Source organism: Vulpes vulpes, chromosome 7 (assembly GCF_048418805.1).
Source record: "Vulpes vulpes isolate BD-2025 chromosome 7, VulVul3, whole genome shotgun sequence".
In the NCBI taxonomy this organism is placed as follows: Eukaryota; Metazoa; Chordata; class Mammalia; order Carnivora; family Canidae; genus Vulpes; species Vulpes vulpes.
In genome coordinates this window covers 24,131,227-24,159,044 of record NC_132786.1, presented here as the reverse complement: position 1 = coordinate 24,159,044, position 27,818 = coordinate 24,131,227, and the positions used below count along the sequence as shown (strand labels likewise).

At 39.6% G+C, this 27,818-nt stretch overlaps 1 protein-coding gene across 2 annotated transcripts in view; it reads right to left on the bottom strand.

Moving 5' to 3' along the window:
• UBE3C (ubiquitin protein ligase E3C) overlaps positions 1 to 27,818 on the bottom strand; it is a 127,575-nt gene that overhangs the window by 52,624 nt on the left and 47,133 nt on the right. For both annotated transcript variants that reach the window (XM_072763262.1, XM_072763263.1), the window contains exons 11-17: positions 19,764 to 19,850; positions 15,613 to 15,770; positions 15,227 to 15,459; positions 6,666 to 6,770; positions 4,615 to 4,702; positions 3,455 to 3,552; positions 2,239 to 2,371 (exon numbers count right to left, since the gene is read on the bottom strand). In XM_072763262.1, the coding sequence (XP_072619363.1) occupies positions 2,239 to 2,371; positions 3,455 to 3,552; positions 4,615 to 4,702; positions 6,666 to 6,770; positions 15,227 to 15,459; positions 15,613 to 15,770; positions 19,764 to 19,850 (902 nt within the window). The remainder of the gene's footprint in view (positions 1 to 2,238; positions 2,372 to 3,454; positions 3,553 to 4,614; positions 4,703 to 6,665; positions 6,771 to 15,226; positions 15,460 to 15,612; positions 15,771 to 19,763; positions 19,851 to 27,818) is intronic.

Genomic DNA, 27,818 nt, shown 5'->3' with positions numbered 1-27,818 from the left:
TCTTTCTCCGTGTCTCTCGTGAATAAATAAATGAAATCTTAAAAAAAAAAAAAAAAAAGGAAATTTGGGGCTTGTTGTAATTGGACAGTAAGGTCTTTATTTTTGTTTTTTTCATTTTTTAAAAAGATTTTATTTATTTATTCATGAGAGACACACACAGAGAGAGAAGCAGAGACACAGGCAGAGGGAGAAGCAGACAGACTCCATGCAGGGAGCCCGATGTGGGATCTGATCCCGGGTCTGCAGGATCACGCCCTGGACTGAAGGCGGTGCTTAAACCGCTGAGCCACCGGGGCTACCCTGGACAGTAAGGTCTTTAAAAACCATCTACATGAAACAGTTTTAAAGTTAATTTAGAACTGCTGATAAACACACTTCGCATCCTTTGGCCAAGGAGCTCATTCTGACCCCAGCATTCTGAGCCTGCACCAGCCCTGTGCACAGTTGGTATGCCCATCACTGCTCCCCCACCTGTACCACTGTCTTCCCTCTTCTAAATCCTACTGCTTTACAAAACCCTCCAGCATCAACCACACCTCAATTCTGTTCCCAAGACTTCTGAACCGATGGCACACTTAACACTTTTGTCTGTCTATTGAGTTTTCCCTGGGTTCAGTGGCAAATTCAACATCTACTGAGCACCAGCTGTTTCAGGGGAGCAAAGGATAAGGACTCCATCCCACAGAGTAGGGAGCCCTGGCCAAGTGGGAGACACAACTACGAGAGCTCATTTACAGGGACAGGATCCCCAAGGAGGGAGATCTTTTTTTTTTCCCCAAAAAATATGTTGGGCTTCTTGAAGTCAGAGTCCCAGATTTTTTGCCTTGTTCATATAGAAAATTTAAAAACATACTATGGGGATCCCTGGGTGGCACAGCGGTTTGGCGCCTGCCTTTGGCCCAGGGCACGATCCTGGAGACCCGGGATCGAGTCCCGCGTCGGGCTCCCTGCGAGGAGCCTGCTTCTCCCTCTGCCTGTGTCTCTGCCTCTTTCTCTCTCTCTGTGACTATCATGAATAAATAAATTAAAAAAAAATAAATAAAAATAAAAACATACTATGCGAGGCAAGAGGAAGCTGGTGCAGTGGAGAGCTCACAGCCAGGAGTCAGGAGTGAGTCTGTGGTGTCTGGCTTCAGTGGGCTTCAGCACAGATTACATGACAAGACAACATTAGGTGAACATCAAACCCTTGCACACAAAACCTGGCACAGGGGCAGCCTCGGTGGCACAGCGGTTTAGTGCCGCCTGCAGCCTGGGGTGTGATCCTGGAGACCTGGGATTGAGTCCCACATCAGGCTTCCTGCATGGAGCCTGCTTCTCCCTCTGCCTGTGTCTCTGCCTCTCTCTCTCACTCTCTGAATGAATAAATAAATAAATCTTAAAAAAAAAAACAAAAAACAAAAAAAACCTGGCACAGAGAAGTGGCCAGAGACTGCTGCCAGCTATCCTCTGTTATTCCCACAGAGTGACACAATCAGGTCCCCAAGAAAAAAAAAATTACTTGAGGTTTTGCTCCCCTAGAAGAGGCAACTGTTACTTCACTTCTGACACCCTCCCATCATCTACCAAAACTGTGATCCAGATCTTGCCAAGCTTCTGTTGTTGATTCTCTGCGCTGATCGAGCCCCAATTCAATGCACTGTCATGGATACCATATACTGAAGCTAAAATTATTAAATACATAAATTATAATACTACACATTTAACACTGCATGTCAAATATTCACATAAGACAGAATATGTCGGTGAGCTGTAAATGCAATGCAAATCACTGTCAGTGTGGATCCCCTGCGTTCACCTACTAGTACCGTCACCGAAGCCTACGCCTGTCTGTAGAGAGGTCTGCACTGTGGGGAGGTTTATTCTGCTCTGTTAAATATGGCTTAGAGTCTATAATATTTACGTAAATAGATTATCATATGTACTACAGAATGTCAATGGCTGCCCACCAATATTTTCAGAATTAAAGTTGTCAACTAAATTGTAGACGGACATTTGTGGGTGGAGTTTCTTGCCTTAAAAAAAAAAAAATCAGTATTTGAAAGGCTTCTATTATAATTGTCGATCTTGGGAATGTTATTTGACACATCTGCCAAATCTGACATACTACATTTCACTGTTAACAAGTCATTGCCAAACAAAATGATGCACACTAATGTTTTAATGATAACCATCTTCTAAAATACTCCTTCAGCCTCCCCCTGCCACATGCAGACATATAGACAGAATTATATATACCATTTTCTGGGGAAAGTTTGTCATAAGCATCTTCATAAATATAATTTCTTCTTATTGTGACATTAATTCCATCCAGGAACGGGCCATCTCCTTGAACTTCTTGCTTATCTGCATAAATCAACCTTTGAAAGATCTAATAAACAGGGGAAGTTGTCAGGTTATCTAAAACTTTTTTCTTACAAACATAAGCAACACAAGGGAAAACTGCTAAATAAACCTTAACTTTTCTATCTCCATAAATTGTGAAACAAATTTTAAAAGCCAAGGTATCAAATATAGACTTTATGCCTTATCAGTAAATGTGTAATACTTATGTGTTTGTAATATTGCCCCCCTTTCCCATTTTACAACAAATTTTAAAAGTCCCATGCTGTAGTAAATTTTCAGTATTTTCAGTATTTTCTTTTGCAAAGTGGTAGAAAAAAAGAAAGAAGAGCTTTGTAAAGCTGAAAATTGATTAATAGTAAGAATATCTCCCTAAAAGATTCAAGTAATTTTTCTGGATGCTAAAAGTCCAGTAGAGGGAGCTCAGGAACCATGTAATGTCATCTTACATCTGTGCCCGAGTCTATGTGTCTTAATGAAGAAACCGTAGCTTTAAAAGAAACTCACTCTTTTGCTCACCCTATAAAGAAGGTGGGCAGGACTAAAATTACCTTCTCGATGCCATTACTTAGGAATAGAGCTTAATAGTTTTTAGAAATTTCCTAAGTTGGTGAATACAAACAAAATATTTTAAATCTCAAAACATAAATGTAAACAGTTTTGTACATTGGTCAAAAACCACCAGGCAGAAAATTAAAGTACCTGTCCAACTCTGTTTTATAAAGTAGTATTTATGATCAATAACCTCAACATAATGTATAGAAGCATATCTTTCAAAAATTTGCATTTTAAAAACAATGCAAAATTTACTAGACGAAAGGCCCTTATATTCTCATTGTAAGAAGACAATGGTATGACAGGCCTTTTCAACTACACTTACAACTAAGGAAAAAATATCCTTCAAGTCTATACAGAGGTATTTGATTGGACTATGATTTTATAAATCACTGTCCACTATTACAATCTAATGAGAAAAATACAAATTATGTAACCAGCTCGGCACTAAGCACTTTCAGAGATTTTTCCGTTGGTGTCAATTCTCTAACACTGAAACGATGTAAGTAACCATAACACATATGAAGTCAATCTATAAAGAGACCAAATTGCACACCTTGACTCGCTCCTCAAATGGAACCACAAAGGGCAGCTCTGTCAGGATGGCGAGCTGTCGTTCCTCAGACACAGACAGTGGCGGGGACTCCAAACCCACTGCAACACATGGGAAAGCCTTTGTTAAGTTCTGTGCCCAGGAGAACCTCACTTCATCGCATTTTGCAGACGCTGTGCGTTTTACTAACCGAAGGTCTGTGGGGACCGCATGTCCAGCATGTTCCAACAGCACTCGCTCACTTTGTGTCTCTGTGTCACACTCTGGTAATTCTTGCAATATTTCAAACTTATAACAAACCTGTATATGTTATGGTGACCTGTGATCACCAGTCACTGAAAACTTAGAGGATGGTCAGTCAGCATCTTTTAGCTCAAAGCCTTTTTAATGAAGGTATGTATATTGTTTTCTTAGATGCAATGCTATTGCACACTTACCTTTTTTTTTTTTTTTTTTTGAGTAGGCTCCACACCCAGCACAGAGCCCAGTGCAGAACCTGGACCCTCAACCCTAAAATCAAGACCAGAGCTAAGATCAAGAGCTGGATGCTTAACTGAGTCACTAGGCACCTTGGCACACGTAATTTTTATATGCACTGGAAAACCAAAAACTGACTTGTTTTGGGACATTCATTTTATTGCACTGGTCTGGAACCAAACCTGCCGTGTGTCAGCAGTATATGTCTGGATTTCTCCTTTCCAGACTCATACTATACAGCTCCATTTGAAGACATTCTGGAAAAGGAAAAATTATCAGGACAAAAACCAAATCAGTGGTTGCCAGGAGATGGGGAAAGCAGCTACCTATAAAGGATGATGAGATAATTTTTGGAGCGATGAACTTTTTCTATATGGTTGATCATGGTGGCAGATGTTTATCAAAAATCACAGACCACTATAGGCGCCTGGGTGGTACAGTCGGTTGAATGTCTAACTCTTGATTTCAGCGCAGGTCGTGGCCTCAGTGTCGTGGAATCAAGCCCCATGTCAGGCTACATGCTCCGAGTGGAGTCTGCTGGAGATGCTCTCTCCCTTTGCCCCTTCCCCACTAAAAAAAAGTTTTGAAAAATCACAGAAAAGTACACCAAACAGTGGACTTCTCCATATGTAATGATAGCCCGTGAGGCTGGATGGAAGGAGAAACACACTCCCCAGAGAACTCACCGTCCAGGCTCGACTGCAGGGGGCCAATTCTCCCCATCCGCCGGAACCTCCACACGTGTCTGGAAGCCGGGACGTAGAGCTGAGTGACCTGTGGGGCCAGCAATCCTGGCTTAGTACATCCCTGTGTTGTGGTACAAACTTTCACTTGCCACATGTGAACTATACCAATGTTGTCCATGCACTTAGCACCAGGTCCTGGTCTTTGACCTCATGTTCTTTTCAGGCTACCTTTAAATGCGCCCTCTCCTCGGCCGGCTGCACAATTACACTTGTATAGGGTAACTGTTCTCTATATCCCAAGGAAATCTCTACTTGTTCTGTTTAATGCTGTGTAATACCTGCATATAGTAAATTGTCATAATGTGGTTACCTTATAAATGAAAACACATCACACTTAAAGAATTAACAATTTCTTATTACTATTCAGTGTCTCATAATTCTGAAAATATAATGTCTGCATCAGCACCCCAGTAAGGCTGGGGTTGTGGACATTCTGTTATGCTCTGTGGCTTTGCCTGCTCCCTCAGCCTTGGCTGTGGCCCTGCCCAGCTGGCCAGCTATGGTTCCACCACCTGGATTTTGCTGGCTGCATCCCCTCAGGGTCATTGTGGGCTACCAGGCCCTCCATTTCCCTATAAATCTGCAATTCCATCCAGAGGTTTCATCACATCCAGGTTTGATTTTTGGCCAGAAAACTTCCTAGGCAGCATGTTCTCTCAACAGGGACATGTCTGGTTGCTGCAGGCCTGTGTACTGGCTGCTACAGGTCAGTGAGGGGATTGAGAACTTGTGCCAATGCAGGAATCAATTATTCCTGATAGCAGGCAGTTTGGTTCAGCTGGCATTTTTCCCACAGCACGGTGATAGATATTCCGGCACTGGACCCCCACGTGCCAGGGTCTCCAGTCCGGTCTCAGCAGGTCACCATGGGGCCTGCACCCTAAGGGGCACTGTCCACACTGTGTACTCATAAGAGCCTGTACGCTGTGTGACCCCAGGTCAGAAACGCCTTTTTCATGCATCCTTAGCTACTTCTACACCGAGAAGGCGCTCACATCACCGCTTGCTTAGGCTGAGATACTAAAGTTCACGAAGGAGGCATGCTCTGTATGCGGTTACTTCTTTTTTCCAAACAGTACTCGAATAAGGAGGTGGTTCCTCTGCAGCCCACAAGGTAGCCACTCAAGTTCTTTCTCATGTATTTATGAGCGCGCAGACTGAAGCCTCTTTCACATTCAGTCCCCTGCACTTAGTCTAGAGAATTGGAGCCATGCTGTTCCATCACACCAAAGGCTGTTTCCTTTTGGTGGTGAGTGTTGTTCAGAGGCCCCACCCTGGGCCCTGGAGGTGGCCATGGCTATATGATCTGTCATGGCTTCTCAGTCTGACCAGTGGGCATGGCTAGAAGCCAAGTGCTTCAAGATTCGTGCAGACATAGTATCTGAAACCGTTGCAAAACACCTCTACTTCCTTTTCTTTAATGTTTCTATGCTCTCCCTTCTTCTATACACTCCACTCTCTGCCCTCAGCCCCAAGATTTTGAAATGGATACAATCATGACTTTTTCTGACAAGAATGAAAATAATTTATGACCTTTGTTCTTTAAATTTCTAAAAATATTTATATTGAATCTACTTTAGATCTATATCTTAATAATATTCAAATTTGTTTCTGTTCCTTTAGAAAATCAACGACTTGCTCTATCTCCCTCAAGTGCTAAATACAGATTGATAATTATAACAACAATAAAAGTAAAATCTCTTGCAATCACAACAAAGAACCACTAAGCTCCAACATAATTTGTGGTTAAAGGAGAAAATTAGGTTTTTTTTTTTGAAAATTAGGTTTAACAATAAATTCAGGATGTATGTTGAAGTCAATGATACTGCTATATATTTGATGACCTAAGAATAATAAAAAAAGCTTACTGTTAATATTTAGTTACATAAAAAGAAATGAAACAATTTAAAAGGATTTATCATTCTCTCCAGAAAGACAAAAGCTGAAAAAATACATTTAACAAAAAATATTAGAAAGATCTGTCAGTAAACCTTATCTGCTTTAATATCTTCTTGTTCTGACAGCCAGTGATTTGGAGGACAAAAATTTCTCCTTGTGTCTCTGGACTTGAGCATTTTCACTAGATTGGTAATCACCTGCAGAGGAAACAGAGGGCTAAGTCTCATAAACAAGCTCAGTGACCACCATGGTGCAAAGGCAGCAAAGTGCCAACCAATAGCCCCAGGACCTGGCACACCAGCCCCATCCCCCACCTCCGCCTGGCCTGCCCTAGGCTACTGCTGAAGGCCACAGAGAAGTACCTTATCCTGTGAGCATAAGAATGAATTTTATGTACAAAGCAGTTATGTGCCAACGAAAGGAGAAAAATTTACAGGAATATGTTAAAGGCAGACACGAAGTAGTAATTAAGTTCTGAAATACAAATTTGGAAATGTATTAGCTTGTTTGAGCTATAGTGTCAGAAATCTCCAAGGATAGCAATTTTGTAAAGTTTTTCCTACAGTAATAGCATTTCATATTTTTCTGAAAAGACACACTATCAAATGTCCTGGATGGATCTCTGACATCCATCAAGAAAAGAAAAACAATTGCAGTATTTCCCTTATGTAAGTGTCTGAAGTCAGGCCTACTTCTCATCATAATTTTGCACAAACTCAGTCTAACTTCTGCATACCAGCAAGCCAAATCGTTCATTCCTGCTTTGACAATGAGCATCAGTACCCCCCCCCCCCCGCCCCGGGCTATGCAGGAAGCTCCCTAAAGAAGAAACTCCCAACTAACTACCTGGAAACCTAGCAGGCATTTGAAACTGACTTGGGATCAGTTAACTAATTGTAAATTTTAAAATATATGACTAAAGAGAACTCATGGCATTGCCTATTTAAAAAGACCTGATGATGGGGTGCCTGGGTGTGGCTCACTTGGTTGAGCACTCTGACTCCTGATTTCAGCTCAGGTTACGATCTCAGGGTCAGGAGAAAGAGCTCCACACTGGGCTCCACATTCAGTGTGGATTCTGCTTGTGATTCACTCTCTCCCTCTGTCCCTCCCACACCCCGCCCCCCCCATATGCTCACTCATGCATATGCTCACTCTCAAAATAAATAAAATCTTTAAAAGCTAGAATTAAAAATAAAAAAGGCCTGACACTTTATATTAAATACAAATGTACTTTGTAATAAATGAAGATAAACCAACGCAAATTGTTAAATCCAAAGTCTTAAACCTTTACCAACAGGATTTGATCACACTCCTTTGTAAAAGTATGACTACAATGATGTTTCCTAAAAAAGTCAGCCAGGCCTCTATACACATTGCCTCTAAATAAAGTATAATCTGGATAAGGAATTAGGATAAGATAATGACTTGGGTAAAGAATAATATTAGGATCACGTGATAAATTTTAAAATATACCCACAAGTCAAACAATTGCATCATTTCAACTGTTAATAGAGATTTCCCTTTAAAATTTCACAATTCAGCATCTATATACAATAGAAATACAAATGCTTCTCTTGTGACATGCAAATCCTGGCATTCAGGGATCCCAAAAATTCTGTGTCCAATAAAAATGGGTGAGAAATGGCCCTTGGTTGCCACCTCAGATCACTATAATGCAGACACACCAAGAAGATGCAGTGCCCATTGACCGAGGACAAATATGGTAGAAATTTGGCCATGGAGACAATTAGTACAAACGTCTCAAGATGTAGAATACAGCTTTCTGACTGATGGATGCTTCTTACCAATGTAGCTGTGACACCTACCTGGTAGTATTTTGAAGCCTATCCTAACCCTACCCTTCCTAACACTACCTATCATAACTCTACAGTGTATCCTCTATGAATCAGCAGAACCCAGCCTAGGTTAGTCAGAATGACCTCGAACTTAGTTACCCCGACTCCTGTTGTGCTTGCTCAGGGGTTAAGTTATAACACATGCAATGGTTTTATGATCATTTCAAGTATAGGTGAGGTAGACTAAGAACAGCCTAGTCTGGGGTTCTAGCTGGTTAATTTCATGGTCATAACAAAGTATGGTCATTAAACTAATGCACTTAAATTTTAGAAGTCTCTCAGTTTTGCTCTTCAAAAGAGAAGACCAGATGCCAATGAGTTATGTTACATGTGGGATCTTGTCTGGAACAAGTCAGGTCAGTGTGTACGGAGCATACCACATAAACATACACTCTTCCAACAGCAGAGACACAGCACAATCTTTCTGTATGAAGAATACTACATCTTAGCTTTCCATTTTCATAACCAGCTATATTAGTATTTTAAATAAATTCAGATTGAATACATACCAGGCTGAAATTTACACATAATATACCACAACTATTAAAAAACATGCTGACAAATATTTATATATATACACTTACGGCTTATGTATGTCATCCCACCAGATGCTGACATCCTCATGTATTTACCTTCCCCATGGCACAGTGGAGGAAACTTACCTTTATTGAGAGTAAGAGACTTACTCGAAGGCTTGCCAAGGGGCAGGGCCAGGGCTGCCTAACTCCGTAGTCATCTCTTTTTAATCTATGGTCATGAGGTCATTTATTTTCTTCAGGTCACAAATATTAAACTACCTATGAAGCAATTAATGGCATAACTTACTTTCTTCTTTTAAATTACTGTGAAATTAGGCCATTTAGGTGGCTCAGTCGGTGAAGTGTCTGCCTTTGGCTCAGGTCATGATCCCTATGTTAGGCTCCCTACTTAGCAGGGAGTCTGCTTCACCCTCTATCCCTCCCTCTTGCTTGTGATCTCTCTCTCTCATGCTCTCTCTCTCTCAAATAAATAAAATCTTTAAAATAATAAATTACTGTTAAATTGAACATTAAAAAGTTTCAATACAGGGCACCCCTTTTCTTATTTAAAAGTATAAAAAAAGAAGTAATCTTACATCACTTATAAATGTCCTGGTATCAGTGACCCTCTTTTAAAAGAAAAAAAAGCAAAGAGAGAGAGAAGGAGAAAGTGGGAGACACAAAGTGACAGGAGCCTCAGGAGGTGTGTCAAGGACAAGATGTCCAGACAGGAGTCACTGTGAAAAAGCAGGCCTAATAAGTTAGAGTTGATAGCAAGCCAACCTTGAAGATGAGTCTTGGACAGGATTACCAGAGAAAAATAACGGATACTTAATTAAATTTTAATTTCAGATAAATATAGAACTTTTTTTAAGTATAACTATATTTTAAATACTGTTTTTAAAAATGTAAATATATCCAAAATATTGCACAGAACATCTGTACGATTTCCCTGTACCCATTTTTAGGATCACATACTCTCAGCTGCTATACAAATACTTGGAACATATATGGAGGTAACCACTACAATTATAGAAACTGACTAAAGATTGTGAAAGGGAAGAGAAACTGGGGTCACAATTTTGAACTGGATCAACAGAGAGCTAGTGTTGAAATCAGAAGGCAGTCTTTCTTTCAGTTAATTTTATTAAATTTTCTGGCACAGATATACCTACTAAAAAAGACTTCCAAAACTGAAGGAATTTTAGATTTAAACAGGACCTAAAGCATAGATAAGCTCAATTTTGTAAACCAAGATCCAAGGTTATAAATATCTGTCCAGAGTGACCTCTTTGTACAGCGAGGCCTATGGTTCTTCACCCCTACCTGCATACTGAAATCTCCTGTTTTTTTTTTTTTAATTCTTTTTTTTTTTTAAATTTTTATTTATTTATGATAGTCAGAGAGAGAGAGGCAGAGACACAGGCAGAGGGAGAAGCAGGCTCCATGCACTGGGAGCCCGACGTGGGATTCGATCCCAGGTCTCCCGGATCGCGCCCCGGGCCAAAGGCAGGCGCCAAACCGCTGCGCCACCCAGGGATCCCTGAAATCTCCTGTTAATGGATGCCCATGCAGAGGCCCCACCAACAGCGAATTTAATCCAATTTATGTGAAGTAGTCTGTCATGTTTGTAACTGTTCCCCAGGAGATCTTGATATGCAATTACGAAGTACAATAAAATAGTAAACAAGCAAACACTGGACTAACTAGATATACCCAGATCAATATACAGGTTTAGCAGACTTCAATAGTTATAAATATAACATATTACATTTATTTGGTGTGTTTAACTCTTGTCCCCTATATCGTGTTTTTCCATGCTAGATCTAAACCGTCCATAACTCAAAAAATTATTTAAGTAAACATTCAGAAATGCACACAACTGTTATTATACATGTTCTATTATTTGCCATTTGAATTAAGAAGAGGTGACACATGTAAACAGGTTCCTTGAACCCTAACGTTAAAAAGATCAAGTAGGTAACTGCTTAGAAACATAGAGACAGCTCATAAAAACCCCCTTGACAGTTATCCCAGGTCAAAATGGCAAATTAACAGACACCGTTCCACAGAACCCTATGTGTCTTAGTGCATTGGCTATGATGATCACACAAAATCCTAATGATTTAAAGAAATATTCTCAAGCATCACACATTCTACATCATATATATAAATATAATTAGCATTATATGTACATTAGATGCTGAAGACTATCGATGGTAAATTCTGACACTTTGAATGGAGATTCTTGACATTTAGGTAAACTGTTGTAACCCACCCACCCCCCCCAAAAAAGTTCATATAGTCTAAATTGTGAAAGGCAACTGCAAGATTAAATTATAATATAAAATAATAATTTTTTACTTCAAATCTTGTATGTAAAATCTGGTAAGTAAAATCAAACATCTTAGGTAATTCTTCAAAAAGTTCAATACAAAGTACAGGATATAACACATAATCTATGGGTACTTAAGTGTGGTAAATGTATAATGTGGTAAATATATATCATACAATAATTTTTTACACTCTGATTTCTTTTTAAATTTTATTTATTTGAGAGAGATAGTGAGAGTACAAGTGGGGAGGAGAGGGAGAGGCAGCTCCCCTCGAGTAGGGAGCCTGAAGTGGGGCTCAATCCAAGGACCTGGGGTCATGACCTGAGCCCAAGGCAGACACTCAAACAACTGAGCCAGCCAGATGCCACATTTGATTTCATAATGAAGGGATCCCTGGGTGGCGCAGCGGTTTGGCGCCTGCCTTTGGCCCAGGGCGCGATCCTGGAGACCCGGGATCGAATCCCACATCGGGCTCCCGGTGCATGGAGTCTGCTTCTCCCTCTGCCTGTGTCTCTGCCTCTCTCTCTCTCACTGTGTGCCTATCATAAATAAAAAAAAAAAAATTGATTTCATAATGAAGACTATATAGAAATGAAAAATGAGAAATATATGAGAAACACTGGTAAAGCACCAGCTCCAAGGACATCATCTCGTAGACCAGAATTACTATTTTCCTAGAGCGAACCAAAGTTCTGAGTGACCTCAGCAGTTGTTTTTCCATCCTGTGTGCTCTAATGGTACTGATCTCGTTTATCACAACATGGTTAGCTGAATGTTCATCTTTTTTACTACATAAAAACGTTGAGCGAGCAAGGGCCCAGTCTAACACCATTCATAACACCCCAGCAAGGGGTCCCTGGAGTCAATATGCCTGGGATAAGGACTGGGTATTCAAGTAACTGGCAGTAGCAGAGCCTGAATCCGCATCAGTCATCAGTGTCTCAAACAGACTACCAACGTCAAGAGGTTAACCCAGATTTATAAAACCCTGACTTACTACTTACGAAAACTGCTGTATTTTTAAAGACAACAATATCCTCCAGGATGTTTAAAACACTACAAAATTATTTCTTAGAGTACCCATTTTATTTGGCAGTCAGAAACAAAACAAAAAACACCTTTGAAGGTGGAAAAGGACACTACACAGCTCTATAAGAACAAAGGGCATATTGTTTTTGTTTAACGTGGATAATTAATGGTGGCACTTGAGGGTCATGTTAGGTATTGCTGCTGTTTTAATTTTCACTTAAAAAAAATTCTTTCTGAAACTGAAAAATGAAATCAGCCACTAAGAAAGCAAACATCCCTCGTAACACAGACCTCTCTCTCTCATACAGATGTGTGTAGATGAGAAAGGCATGAAGAAGGTCTTTCCTCTTCCCAGAGACTTTCTTCCTTGCAGGTGACTCCGACTTTGGCTGATAGCTGCACACAAAGGGATACCAAACAGGACTTCCTATCTCCTCATAGGGCTAAAGTAATTATAGCTATAAATTACACTTCAAGAGGAGTTTATAAATTTGATAAATGCATAAACTGTTTTAGCAGTGTCAATGCAGGGCTTAGCAACTGACCTCAATTCTTATAGTGACAAAGAAAGATGACTCTCTCCACTTAAAATTCTATGTTCTGTGACCAGCCAACAGAGCTTCTCACAGATATTAGTTTGAAAGGACCATCATAAGACTGAAAAATGAAAATGGTTGGTGGTTGAAGGAGTCAGGTCTCATCATTTGCAATTCTGTCAAAATCAGTGGAAGGCAGGAAATCACTGGCAAAATGCTGTTACCTTCTTCAGTTGATTCTACCTTGAACTCTTCAACTTAAATTTGGCACTAAAATCATGAAAAATGCTAACATTCTGTGCTAGTACTTTCCAGAGGGCGATGCCGATTAGCAGCTGAGTTTAAGTGCTGGTTCTACCCCTACTGGCTATGTGAGCTCATCTGTAAAATGAGAGTAATAATAGCATTTTCCTGGTAGAATTATTGTGTTCAATGAATCAGTATATGTAAAGCCCTTAGATTACTGCCTGGGACACACTAACCACTGAGGGGGATTCTTTATCTCATATTAAGGATAATTTTTTCTTAAAAGAAAAACTAGTAGCAGCTGAACCTTTCTCTACAACTCAAAGACTATGTGCCTTGATTTTTCATTACCTTTTGGGCTCAGCTTACTAGCAGATAGTATGAGAAAGTTTGGGTTTTTATTTTACCCTCCAAAGAACAGGAATCTTGTTCAAAAAACTATCTTAAAACAATTCTGTCCTAAACTCAGAAGGTCTTTGTAACACCTGAATTTCAAATCTAAAACAATCCCATACCAAAAAAGTGGACCTTCACCTTCACTCAATCAAGTGGTAATGAGTCATTTTTGAGGCATAAAAAAAAATTCACTATGAAATTTTCATTTAATGCTTAAACAAAGTAAAATAGGGCCAGGGGAAAATGTCTTCTATAGCATTATTAAATCCTGAGATTTCTAGGTCCTAAAGATAAGCCTGTCATATGAAAATTATGAAATTCTCAATAGGTGCTATAAAATAATGAGATTATCTGATACTGTACACAAAACCTGATATCCTAATATAATGGAAAGCTTTATTAACAAAGATCCCAGAGTTTAATTAAATACTTGAGGAAAAACACATATGCTACCATAATATACATATCCAGCAAAGTTTACCTAAGAACTGTAAGTTTAAAATGGGTCGGACAGCTTATTTTTAACTTAGAGAAGTTGCAAAATTGTCAATCTTTAAGAATGGAGGATATATTAAGAGTTCAACATGTGACCTTTAAAGTTTACTTGGGAATATAGAGATAGGTAATTAAAATAAATTGTGCAAACATATATTACATCAATCTGCACAAATTATAAATTCAATGATGCATTAGTACTGTGTTCAGTGCAATCAAAACATTATCAGTTACTCTCACTGCTACTAATGCTCATGCTCATAAGTGAAATGTGTTGTAAAATCAGGCAGAATGGGCTGGATAGAGACTATCGTGCACTCGTAGGATGAATAAGCAGTCCTTAATTAGCCCATCAGGTTAAGTGCAAGCATTAATGGGCCTTTCCTAAAGTCTAGCTTGACATCTTTCTCCAAACATGGCCAAGAAGAAAGTTCCATTAGCAATATTAATACAAGCTTAGTTGATCATTTTCATTCAATTAACTTCTTTCAATTAAATAGATAGCTTGACAAAAGCAGTGATAAAAGACCTGAAGGGACAGCTGATGACTCGAGCTGCACATTAGTGTGCGAGGGGTCACGGGTATTAAACGGACTGTAAATCCAGCATTCAATTTGGAAAATGCACTTCTTCTGCTCTCACTCCTTTAATGAGCGATTTTAGCTGACTAGATGTGTTTGCTGCAGAAATTTCATGGCAAGTCAAGCACCCTTTTTCTTTTCTTTTTTTCTACCCCACAGTTATATTCTCAGCAGCGATGACTTTCTGCCAGTGCTCCAGCCACAGTAACTCATAACTTCTCTTTCTGAATGGTTAAAAATGAAGATATTTAAAAATAATTTATATGCAACTTGCATTACACTAATGACCTTATCCTCCACCTTTGTTAATCAATTTCTGAAAAGATCAAAAAAATAAAATCTGTAAGAGATTGTTTAGTGAAAAATGAAAATACTGAAACATTTTATTTATACTTCATCTTGTCACTCAAAGTACTCAGCAATTTACAAACGATACATGCAACAATGTAAAAACAAGGGTTTCAAATACGGCAAAAGTAAAATGAAAATGACTCTTCTTCATTTAAAAAAGTTTTGCAAATTAAAAATTATGCGTAAAACAAAGCGGTACTTCTATTCTTATGAAACAGGTCAGAACACATCTGTACATTACTTGACCTCAGTAAAACACACACACACACACACACACACACACACACACACCCATATACTCTATACCTTAAATAATTGAATCCATCGTTTCTGTTCCATCTGTATACACTGCTGCATTTCAGAATTAGTCGTAACTCCAATACTTTGAAATGCTGTAATATATTCTTCTCGAACTTCTGGTTTTGTTTCTGGATAAGCCAACTTGATGATCCCTAAGCATGCATCTCGAAGGCAGCGAGACAACATTATTAGTTCTTCTAGAGTAAAAGGCATCATTGATGATTGTCTTTGACCTACAACTGGAAAACATAATCCAATATTCTACCATATTTGAGGTTTTTTTTTTTTCATTTCTTAACAAAGTGAAAGACTCAAGAGGCTTAAAACTTTTCTATCCACGAAAATGGATAGTCCATGAAGCCAGCAAAAAATGGATTCATCAAAACTCTTACCTTCTATGGGATCTCCAAAGAATTCATTGTCATGTATGGAAATTAGCGAGTGACTGAACAGAGAGCTAAACAAGTAGAAGAGAGGGATGATCCGACTGGAGTCTTCCAAAGACATGGGGGAGCCCCTCGAGATCACCTGGAGCAGTGGCACCACAGACCTTGAAATGGCAAGACAAATGTGACTTCAAGATTGGTTTCAATTTGGGAATGAATTAAGACATGATATCAGGGAAATATAATCAGGGAAAACAACACTCATATTAGCAATTAAACTACTTAAAGGGAAGGTAAAGTCTTTCTAACAATATGGGCTTGTAAAGAGCTCAAATTACAAAGACAGTAACCCACTGCTCTTAACTAACGTTCCTGCTATTGTGATCAACTGGGAGGATGCCCTTACTGAGAGTGAGCCAGTGGTCCCCAGAGAGAGGGTTATAGTGACTAATGCCACTATTAAAGACACACACTTTTTTTTTTTAAGATTCTATTTATTTATTCATGAGAGAGAGAGAGAGAGAGAGAGAAAGAGGCAGAGACACAGGCAGAGGGAGAAGCAGGCTCCATGCAGGGAGCCTGATATGGGACTCGATCCCAGGTCTCCAGGATCACACCCTGGGCCAAAGGCGGGCGCTAAACTGCTAAGCCACTGGGGCTGCCCCACACTTAACTTTTATGTTGAAAACGGTCCCCTTTCTCCCCTCTCTACCTACCATATTTAACAAAGTCTCATGAAAATTTTATCCAGTTACTTATATTTAGGAACACTCAAGACAGGTGAATATTGAACCCTGATTCAAACCTTTAGGAACAAAGTTTCCCCTCTTGTATGCTGGGCCTTGATTCTATTATCCAAGCTTATTTACCAGCTCCTGTTACTGCTCCTTTTACCAGGACGCTTGAGACATTGTGAGCTATTAAATTTACTTCTTCTACCTAGAATCTATTCCCTTTCTCTCTTGGTTAAATGTGGTTCCTTGTCTTGTTGAACATTCAGTGACCAGAGGTTCACCTATAAGTTCTTTCCAATCTGTAACACCCCATGGTCACCTACAGCATGTCCTATGAACCCTGAGCTAGCAGATGTTGTTGACAAGATCACTTTCTGATCTTCATCCACGTATGCTTATGCCTTGAATCTCTATTTCCACAAAACCACAGGTTTAGATGAGCTGTGATCAGGAGTGAGGATTCACAAATTACCAACTTGTTGCCCACCACCGCCAAAAGTTATGTGAAAGAGCAAGGCAGAAGTTAAGGCCAGGCCTTGGTGAACTGGCCTGAACCATTTGGAGCTTTATATCTCCACGGGGCCCACTTGAGGGGAGAGCACTGCTACCAACAGGGCTATGACAACAGGGACCCAGATGTGCAGCCTGAACTTCATTCTCACAGAGAAGAAACATATTCCAAACATCTTCCTATCTTGATCCAAAACATGCCTTACTGCTCTGTCAGTCACAGCACTTAGCCCAGCTGAGTGAAGCAATGGATGAAAGCGGTCTGTCCAAAATAAAAGCTCAATGAGAACATATAAAAAGGGACAAAGTACAACTGTTCTACCTCACGGCCAAAGTCAGGATGACAGAAAAAGGCCCTTTATGTAAGGATAAAAGAGGCATGTGGGCTCCCCTTGAACTGGCAAGTGTTGAGAGGGTGGGAGCCTTCCTCACCTTCCTGAGTTACTCACCACCAGCCTAGTACTGGGTCATTTACAACACAAAATTTTGTTGACATAGAGAAGAAAAAAAGCTTAATGTCCTACGTGTCACTGATATTAGTAAAAATTTTTTGTATTTCCTGGTTCCCTTGCAGAACTACACAAACAATAGAGGACAGTGATGAGTAAATGTTATTCAGGGGGACACGGTACAGGCTGTTACTGGCTGCCAAGGTGGAGAAGGTAATCCTGAACCTCGAACAGGGACACGCCAGCCCCCAGCTGTCACCCATCCTGGCACTTAACCATCACCATCAGTTACGCACATATATGACAGTATGTGCAACATGCTCACAATGGGATTCCCTAAAACAAGATGGGGGTAATTATTCAACATCAGCTTATTTTTTGTTTAACCCCCATAAGGTAAACAAAAAGAATTAATCATTTTTATCTTAATGACAGAAAATGTGACTGACAAGGAGGGTCAGATGTGTGCCTGTGGTCTCCTCCAGCAGAGATGTAAATGAAGCATGTTTCTTGATTCTCTGCTGGCCACTTTATGCCATAAACATTGACTCAAATATTCCTCTGAAAACAGGTCAATCTCAAAGTCTTATGTGCAAATAAAAATCCCTAATTTACTATAATGGAAAAGACATTGATTCAGAGCTTGGAGAGTTGGCTGGTACGTGAGCATCCTTGAGAGTGCAGATAGCTCTGCACCTCTGGACTCACCCTCTACGTGAGTGCCCCCATGCTGGGTCTGTGGCACCACTTCCCCTTCAATGAGCACTTCTCTTCTACAGAAGTTGCTCCTGAATGCTTTCTTGCCAAAAAAGAATTTTAGGAGTACTACTTACTACTGGTGTCAGTGTGACAAGAAACGGGTAATTTATAATCAAAACAGTCTGCACAGAATTTTGATTATAAGCAGATAAGTCCTCCACACCAGCTTTGGGATCAGAAGAATGAAAGCCTAAGCTGTGACTCAGCAAAGCCCCTCATGTGAGCCTCTGGTAAAGAAAGGTATGTCTAACAACAAAGACAAACCAGCTGTCCGTGTGTTCTTGCAACTTCAGCTGCACCTCAACCACCCAGGAGTCTATGAGGTCACAGAGCCCTGGACTGTTAAATCCAGGCCACTGTCAGGTCTCAGGTGTTAACAAGGAAATGCAAAAAAAAAAAAGCAAAAAAAAAAAAAAAAAAAGCAAAAAAAAAAAACAAAAACAAAAACAAGGAAATGCACATTTTAACATGCTTCGGAGATGACCGTTACACTCGCTAGAACTTGTAAGTCCCAGTGTAAGTCTCATTATGAAACTATTTCCCAATTAACTCAACACCAGTTTCAGAAAAATCAGGCATTCCAACTTAAATGTTATTCTAATAGTAAACTCAAGAAACTTACAGCGTGTTAATACAGTACTAATATATATATATCCCATCATATGTTTCTTGAGGGACTTTATTTTAATTAAAACAAGTAAAATGAAACCAAAATACTCAAACTGGCTTTTAAGAAATAATGAGTTTTAAAAATTTTGTATAACTTTATATACTCATAAAGTAATACTGATAGTTTAATATAATTAGTAATATGTCATTTTTCTTTCACACACTATGACTCCATTTCCTTACCAAGAGACAAATGCCATAAATAAATAGGCAATCATCAGGCAGAGCTATGGCAGGGTCTCTGTTGCTAAGCTCAAACAGTGTGAGGCTAGTGATAATTTCCTGTTCCAGCAATCCCTGATCTTTTGTGCTAAATAAACCTGTCATATGCCAAGGCATAGGGGGTGGGGTGGGGAAGACAGGAAGACAGTCCCTTCCAAACTCTTGCCCTAAAACTGAGATGTATCTTTCCTTCGTTGGACAGGCTGCAGACCACTGTAATCACTAGCAGAGTTAGTTGCATTTTGGAAGTTTAGTCTCTGGTTCCGAGTCACACACTCATCTTTTCCTACTACAGCAGAGAGGAGTTGGCTTGGACTCCTGACAGAGGAAAGATTCAATGAGGCACTAGGCTAGGTCAGCTCACCACGAAGGACATCTGAATATTAAATGTTCTGTTAAATACACATTCAATTAAAATATTCTTATTAAAGATTTCAGATCTCAAGTTGCATAATGATTCATATGAGAAAAATCAAATTATATAAATAAAAAGTTTCAAAATCCAACTTCCACAATATTTAATATGTCTTAATGCCTGTATTGGTGTTAAATTTGCTTCAACTGTTTTCACTATATGAAAGTCATGGTTTTAAAAAAACAACTAGGATATTAAAAACAAACTGACTCTCAGATAAAGCCATACTCTTTATGTATACAGATAAACAATTGTAAAATTAGGCATTAATTTCTTTTTATAAAATTGCAACCATCTAGAATTTTTCTTACATAAAATAAGTAGATCTTACAATATTTTTAACTTGATCATCACTTTCCACGTACTTAAACTCAGTTTATAGGTTCATGTGATACATACCCTGTGATCATCCGTGTTGTCATGGAAGAAATGAGAAACCAAAGATGTCTCAGAAACCTGGCATTAAAGGCTAGACTGTAGAGAAGCCTAAGAAGGGAATGGGAGAAAATAAGTGGGAATAAACAGATACTCAACATATTTCTTCAAAATTAAAGAAAGCTATGAAATGAAGATAGTGTACAACTTAGAAACATCTACATTAAGCCCACCAACAGCATGCATCCCGCACCAGGCTCTTGCTGAGGGCAACACACACTGACACCACGAGTGCTGCAGAAGGCATCGATCCACGGGTGCTGTTCCAGAGCTAGCCGGTCCTGAGCCGGGGCCACGAGGTGCACCCCAAGAAGAAGAGATGGGCTGTTTTAGAGGACAAGCTGAGTGTGCTCACCCTCCGAGTATGTATCGTATGCTCTAATATTATATGTTACTAATATAAATTAAAATTGTTTTAAATACTAATTTTAAGTCACCATTCTTGAACAAACACATAAAAATGTGCTTTTTAATGCTAACTAGCATCTCAAATAGAATTCAAATCTAAAAGTATATTTTTAAGGTTTTTTTAAAAAAAAAAACCCTCCTGTATAGTATCAATTTGATTAGGGGCACCTGGGTGGCTTAGTCAGTTAGGCATGCCTTCGGCTCAGATCATGATCTCAGAGACCCCAGATCCAGCTCTGCATTGGGCTCTCTGCTCAATGAGGAGACTGCTTCTCCCTTTCCCTCTGCCCCTCCCCTTTCTCTCTCTCCCAAATAAATAAAATCTTTTAAAAATAAATCAATTTGATTAAAAAGACTAAAAAAAACTGTGGATAAAGTGCAGAAGTCTAGGGGTGCCTGAGTGGCACAGTTGGTTGAGCTCCCGACTCCTGGTTTTGGCTTGATCATGATCTCAGGGTTGTGAGATTGGGTTCCATGCTCAGTGTGTAATCTGCTTGAGACTCTCTCTACCCCTCCTCCCTACACTCTCTCTCTCTAATAAAATAAATAAATCTTTAAAAAAAGAGAAATCTATTTAACTCTGTGGTATACTGCATTTTTGTAATAGGATACACTTTCTCATCACAGTGTTATAATCAGAAAAAAACCAACATAAGATATTTTTAGAAGTGTAGGAGTCAAAAATTAAATTCAAACTTATGAGACTAAATCACAGTTAAAAAGGTTTAGGATAGTAGGAAAACGTGGCTTTAAGAAAGGATTGTCACCTTGCTTTAGAATCATCTCAGAAGAAACAATAAAGTAAAAGAGCAAAAACATAGGTGGTTTAGGTGAACAGAGTTGGAGAATACAAACATTGTCAGTTCAATCACAGGATGTGTTAGAAATGATCCTGGAATGAAAATGTGCAGATAAAAATACTAAGAGGGCAGAACCCCATGTTTTTTGGGTTTTTTTTGTATTTTTAAAAGATTATTTATTTATTTATTCATGAGATACACAGAGAGAAAGGCAGAGACACAGGCAGAGGGAGAAGCAGGCTCCATGCAGGGAGCCCAATGCGTGACTCGATCCCAGGACCCTGGGGTCACGCCCTGAGCCAAAGGCAGACGCTCAACCACTGGGCCACCCAGGTGCCCCAGAACCCCATGTTTTAAATATCTGCAAATCACCTAGTCTTATATACTTTTCCTGGGATGCTGGAGCTAACAGGATTAAATCGCTGGATTTTCATGGTGGAAGAGACATAAGAGCCAGCTTGTAGCAAGAATAAGCAGCAGGCTCCTGAGTCCCAGAGGGCTCCTCTCTTTCCTCCTTCTATCTCCACCAGCCCCCACGATCTCCCAAGACCACTTCCACTTGTCTTGGTAAGAAACGGCCATTACCAATGACTGGATGATCTCAACCAAAAACACTATGCTGTGTGCATCTGCAGTTCTCCACGCATTTAATTATAGTTACTATAACTCGTACAGTAAATGTAATACATAGTATTTTAACAGACTGAATTCTATAAGGAGTGCATTAATTTAAATGTCCACTGTAGAAGTGAACAGTTTAGACAAGTGAGTCATTTTTCAACACAAATATCTCAAAATTGATTATTTTCCTGCATTCAATCCAAAATATCAGATACATTCTTCAGTATTAGCATTTTCTGAGTACACAATAGCAATTAAGGAGTCCTGGTTTTAAAGAATCCAATCTCGGGCAGCCCTGGTAGCTTAGCGGTTTAGCGCCACCTTCAGCCCAGGGTGTGATCCTGGCGACCCGGGATGGAGTCCCACGTCAGGCTCCCGGCATGGAGCCCGTTTCTCCTCTGCTTGTGTCTCTGCCTCTCTCTTTCTCTCTCTCTGATAAATAAATAAAAACAAAAAATCTTAAAAAAATAAATAAAAAATCCAATCTCATTGTAGTGTGGTGCATTTTGAGATTTCCAAATGGCTATAAAAGCACAGTCATTTACAAACCAGTGAGAGCCGGAAAGAGTATGTGAAGTTGACCTGGAATTCTGAAACCTCAGCTACAAACAGTATATCAGATCATTCGGTCCACCCGCTCTGCAATGCCACAGAGGCCACAAGCAATCTGTGCTCATCAGGACGTGATGGGTTTGCCACTCAGACATATGGTGATTCTAGGAGTGCGTTAGATCTGTCACAGGTGCGTACTGGGACAAAGAGGTAACAACACAACACTCAGTCATAAGAAAAAGCTCAACTGGGTGAGTTTCAAAAGTAGTTAGAGAAATGTTAAAAAACCATGTTTTCCAACATGCTGAATCCCTGTCATTAATGTGTAAGCAAATTCCCACCTAAACTTCCCACTTCCAAAAACAAAAGGACCCCCCTGTTGCACATGAGAGCTGTACTGGTAGCTGTACTACCATCCCTGAAAATGCTGGCCACACACCTAACACGCAGAGAGTGCTAAATTTGATTTTCCTGCCTTTACGGACCTTTATGTACTATGAAGGATGCTGAAACAACATATAAGACGTAGAGAGAAGAAAGCTATGAAAAACACAAAAGAATTCTCGAAGGTAGTATTTGTCTGTCTTCTCTTCCCTCAAGAAACTGAGTTCTTCTAAAAATCACATTATCTAGTATAATTTTACTGACAGCAATAAGATTTCTTAAAATTATGTTACATATAAATACTAAAACTTAGTATCTAAAAAAACTGAGAAATTATATATTTTCAATGTGTGTCTCCTTTGCTCTTCTTTTTTTTAACTGATACTCTCCACTCTGTTTTATTTATTTATTATTTTTCTAAGATTTAATTTATTTATTTGACAGAGAGAACATAAGCAGGGGGAGTGGCAGGCAGAGAGAGGGAGAAGCAGGCTCCCTGTGGAGCAGGGAGCCCAACATGGGACTCGATCCCAGAACCCTGGGATCATGACCTGAGCCAAAGGCAGACGCTTCACTGACTGAGCCACCCAGCTGCCCCTGCTCTTCTAGGAGCAACACGACAATATGGCCTAAGAGCATTAGCAACATTTCATCCCAAAATAACCAGACTTAATGCCCTGGGATAAATCCTCCAGATATTATGTGGACACATGTAAACAGAAATGGGTCCTCCCAGTACATTCTGATAGTTTTCCCTGTAAGATTATAATTACCATCTTTCCACATTGAAATATATATATATTTCTGAAACACCATTTTAACAGCTACACATTTCAAAAGTTGTATCTCAGGTTACCTTTGAAACAACTGTATTTCATAAATTCATCACTCAATAAAAAATAAAATAAATTATTAAACATTTTTCTAAATCACTGAAGGTTATTTAGTTTGGAACCTTACTGCTAAAAAGTAAAGAAGTAACATGTTCTTTATATATACTAAGTTTTATTTAGCGGAGATAACCCTATGAGTTACTTAGTAAAGGGCAACCTTTTCAACCTGAGTCATAAATTCAGGCCAGCTGTCTGCAGGGACTACTTAAGTCATTAAAGAGAACACAGAGGAGGAGAGCAGTGCACACATAGGCAGGAAAGGCATTCTTAGACACTTCCTCTGTATGCGAAGGTGTCCCAGGTAAAAGAAAAAGAACAAGCCAGCCGACCAAAGTGCAGATGTAATACTTTGTGTATTCCTGCTGTATCACTTTATTTGACAAAAGTAACATTAAAAAACACATATAACATTTCACCTCTGAGATAATACAAGATTAAAAATACACTAAATTTCCTTTACTATTATAAAATTTTTGAGACATATTTCAGTTTAAGGCAATTTGTCAAAGAATTTCTTTTCACAAACTGAAAACCACGAACAGAAGAGAAGCTTCAGACACACAGCTCCACTAAGTCAATGTTTTAGTACTAAAACCACTACCAGTTTACATAGTTCCCTTCCTCCTGACAACTGCTTTAATTTAAAAATGAACAGATCTGTAAACTGAACTTTTCCATACTACAGTTTCATTAAAATGGGAAAGTAACATTTGTTACATTGGATGTTTTCCTTACCATTTCTTAACACTACTCTTAAAAAATACACGTATGAAGATCAACACAGGCTGCTTTTCTCAAGGTCACCTGTGCTTCCTATGAATCAGCTGTCACTCATAAATGTTTAGAAAATTCTCAGAAGTTTCAAAACTCACTTATTTCTTTGACCAAATCAAGACCACTTGATTAATCTGATGTGTCTGTCAATTAGTTTATAAACTACATATGACTTCAAAATAGATTTAATAATAAAATCATTATGTATTAAAATATTTAAAAGCTCACAAATCGGGCAGCCCAGGTGGCTCAGAGGTTTAGCGCCGCCTTCAGCCCAGGGCGTGATCCTGGAGACCGGGGATCGAGTCCCACGTCGGGCTCCCTGCATGGAGCCTGCTTCTCCCTCTGCCTGTGTCTCTGCCTCTCTCTCTAACTCTCATGAATAAATAAATAAAATCTTTAAAAAATAAAAATAAAAGCTCACAAATCTGGGATGCCTGGGTGGCTCAGTTGGTTAAGTGCCTTTGGCTTAAGTCATGATCTCGGGGGTCCTCGATTGAGCCCCATATTGAGCTCTCTGCTCAGTGGAGAGTCTGCTTCTCACTCTTCCTCTGCTCCCCTCATGCTCTCTTTTTCTCCTCTCTCTCTCCAATATATAAATAAAAATCTTTAAAAAAAAATAAAAGCTCACAAATCTTATTTGGCCTCTATCATAGAAAATTCTAACACAAATCAAAAACAAATCAAATATATTAATTATACTGAAAATAACATTGATAATAAAAGCAAGCGTGAAGGGGGATCCCTGGGTGGCTCAGTGGTTTGGCGCCTGCCTTTGGCCCAGGGAGCAATCCTGGAGTTCCGGGATCGAGTCCCACGTCGGGCTCCTGGAGTGGAGCCTGCTTCTCCCTCCTCCTGTCTCTCTCTCTCTCTCTAATGAATACATAAATAAATAAATAGATCTTTAAAAAAAAAAAAGGCAAGCATGAAATCACAGGAAAAAGTAAATTTCTTTCTGTAGGTACCTAGTCTCAATATTTTCAAAAGAAAATTGTAAAAATTTGTTTACAAAAATATGAACCCAGGATAATCTGCAATATTAAACAAACACTAATCTGTGTTTTTCTCCACTGAAAATGTGCATAATTATGCTACCTCAAATGATTACAGACATGAACTTGTGAACCAGAATTTTAAAAATGTCCATTACTCGATAGTGCTCAGAAAACAGATGGGACAACAGCCACGTCCTTCCAGGCACACAATTATCTAAACCACAATTAATAACATAAAATACAATTAAGCCACCTCATTCTATTAGTTTTTGGTAGAAAAACGAAGCACATGTTGCAATAAAACTGATCTGTGAGGCCTTGTGATTTGATGTATTTAAAAGGAAACCACAGGGAAATTAAAATAGCAACCTTTGTGATCCCTAAAACACTACCTTTTAAATCTCCATTTCAAAGGTTTTAGAAATCCATGGAACAGAAGAGGCGTGCACCAAGAACAAGTCCACCTAGCACCTAAGGTGTACACCCCCTCCCGACGTCAGCACTAACAGGAAGTGCCTGCCATAAAATGAAAATGTCACTGCAAAGTGAAATTACAGGTGAAATCTGTGTATAACTCAGGAAGGCCTCCAAAGATGAAAACCTTAGCATGAATCTAACAGACAACTGAGCCAAGAAAGACAAGGAGGGAAGATGCATTTTGGACAGAGTGTAGCAGAGGCAAAAGGGTACTGGTCTGAGATACAGGGGAGGCAGAAAGCCAGCATGAGCACGTTTGGGGCAGAGAGGTAATCAAATACTTGATCAGTGAAGGATGCAGAACAAATCAATAAACTAAGGAATGTGAATTTTTTCCTCAAAGCAAAGGAGATGCCCTGGCAGATGTCTGAACAAGGGAATAAGTAATAGGGTTACATTTCTGACAATTCAGTTTGGCAAAAATAGAGTATAAAAATGTAGCCCTCACCTATCACAGTGACTGAATGCATGTGCGGAATTACCAAGAAAGGAACGGATCTAAGCTTAAACTGTCCAACAGAACTTTCTGTGATGCTGGAAATTGTCTATGCTGTACTATCTAATATGGTAGCCACTGGCCAGCCACACATGACCACTATGCACTTGAAATGTGGAAAGCTGTGTGGTCAAGGAACTGGGTTGGTATTTTCATTTAAGTGTAATTAATTTAAAGTGACATAGCCACATTTTGCTAGTGGCTCCCCCAGCGTGACCTCCAGGTTTGGGGAAAAGATGCTAAACTCATTCTTAGGAAGTATATAGAAGGGGTCTGAGGACGGTCCCTGTTATGCAGCTAAATAGGAGTCTGGAGCTCCAGAAAGTGGTTGATACCACTTCTATCACCCAGATAATCAAGAGTAGGAAAAAACAAAGAAACTGAAGAGAAAAAGAATTCAAAGAAGCTCAGGAAATACTGAAACACAAAGAAGAGCCCTTGGAGGAAAAAGAGGAAAATGAGAAGCCCAAGAGCAATGGGGAATTCATATCAGTGTCTGCAAAGCTAACAGGGGAGGAGGTTTGAGAAGAGGAAGAGCAGCCATGCGGTTGGCCATGGAGGGCTAGGCTTGCTAGGGGCTTCTTGGGGGGCCTATGGGGTCCCCCCGTCCCTGGCAGAGCAAGGTAAGGTGTGGCCAGAAGAAGGGGGGAACAGAAAGGCAAAGTCCTCAGCTCTATGTGTAACACTTCTGAACAGCACAAATCCATCCAATGACATACTAACCTACTATCTCCCGATTCGGATTTAGCCAGGGTTAACACTGAGCACTGGACACTGGCCACCTTCAAGTGTCCACTTAAGTGCCCACTTTTCTGGGTTTAGTTCTCTGGATACTGGGACACTGCCTTTTTGTTTTCCCTCTCACAATACAATCATGTAACATTCATCTTAAAAATAGTGAATATGTTTTCTTAGGAAAAAGTAATTCTACATCCAAATATTTATTCAAAGTCCAAAATCCAATGGCAAGATTTACAAATTTTATCTCATAAAAGGAACTGGCAACTCATTTATTACTTAATATTCTAAAATTTAAGTAATTCACATGATCTGAAACTCAAAACTGTATCAAAAAACATACACTGATAGGCACCTGGGTGGCTCAGTGAGTTAAACATCTGCCTTCAGCTCAGGTCATGATCTCAGGATCCTGGGATCAAGCCCCATGTCAGGCTCCCTGCTTAGCAGGGAGTCTGCTTGTCCTTCTGCCTCTCCTCACGCTCTCTCTCTCAAATAAACTTTTAAAAAAAATCTTTAAAAAAATACAGAATACAGTGTCCATACTCTCCTCTACCCTTGACCTCCCCAGCACAGCTAGACATGTAAATAATCAGTTTTAAGAATTTCCTGTGTATGCACCCAAGATTTTTTTTTTAAGGTTTCATTTATTTATTCATGAGAGACACAGGCTCCATGTAGGGAGCCCGACGCGGGACCTGATCCCGGGTCCCCAGGATCACACCCTGATCCGAAGGCGGTGCCAAACCGCTGAGCCACCTGGCCTGCCTGCACCCAAGATTTTTTTATGCAAATACAAACATACATTCCTACCTTTTCTACCATTCTGACACAAAAGTAGGTATTATTCATATTGTACCATAGCTTCCTTTCCTTCCATA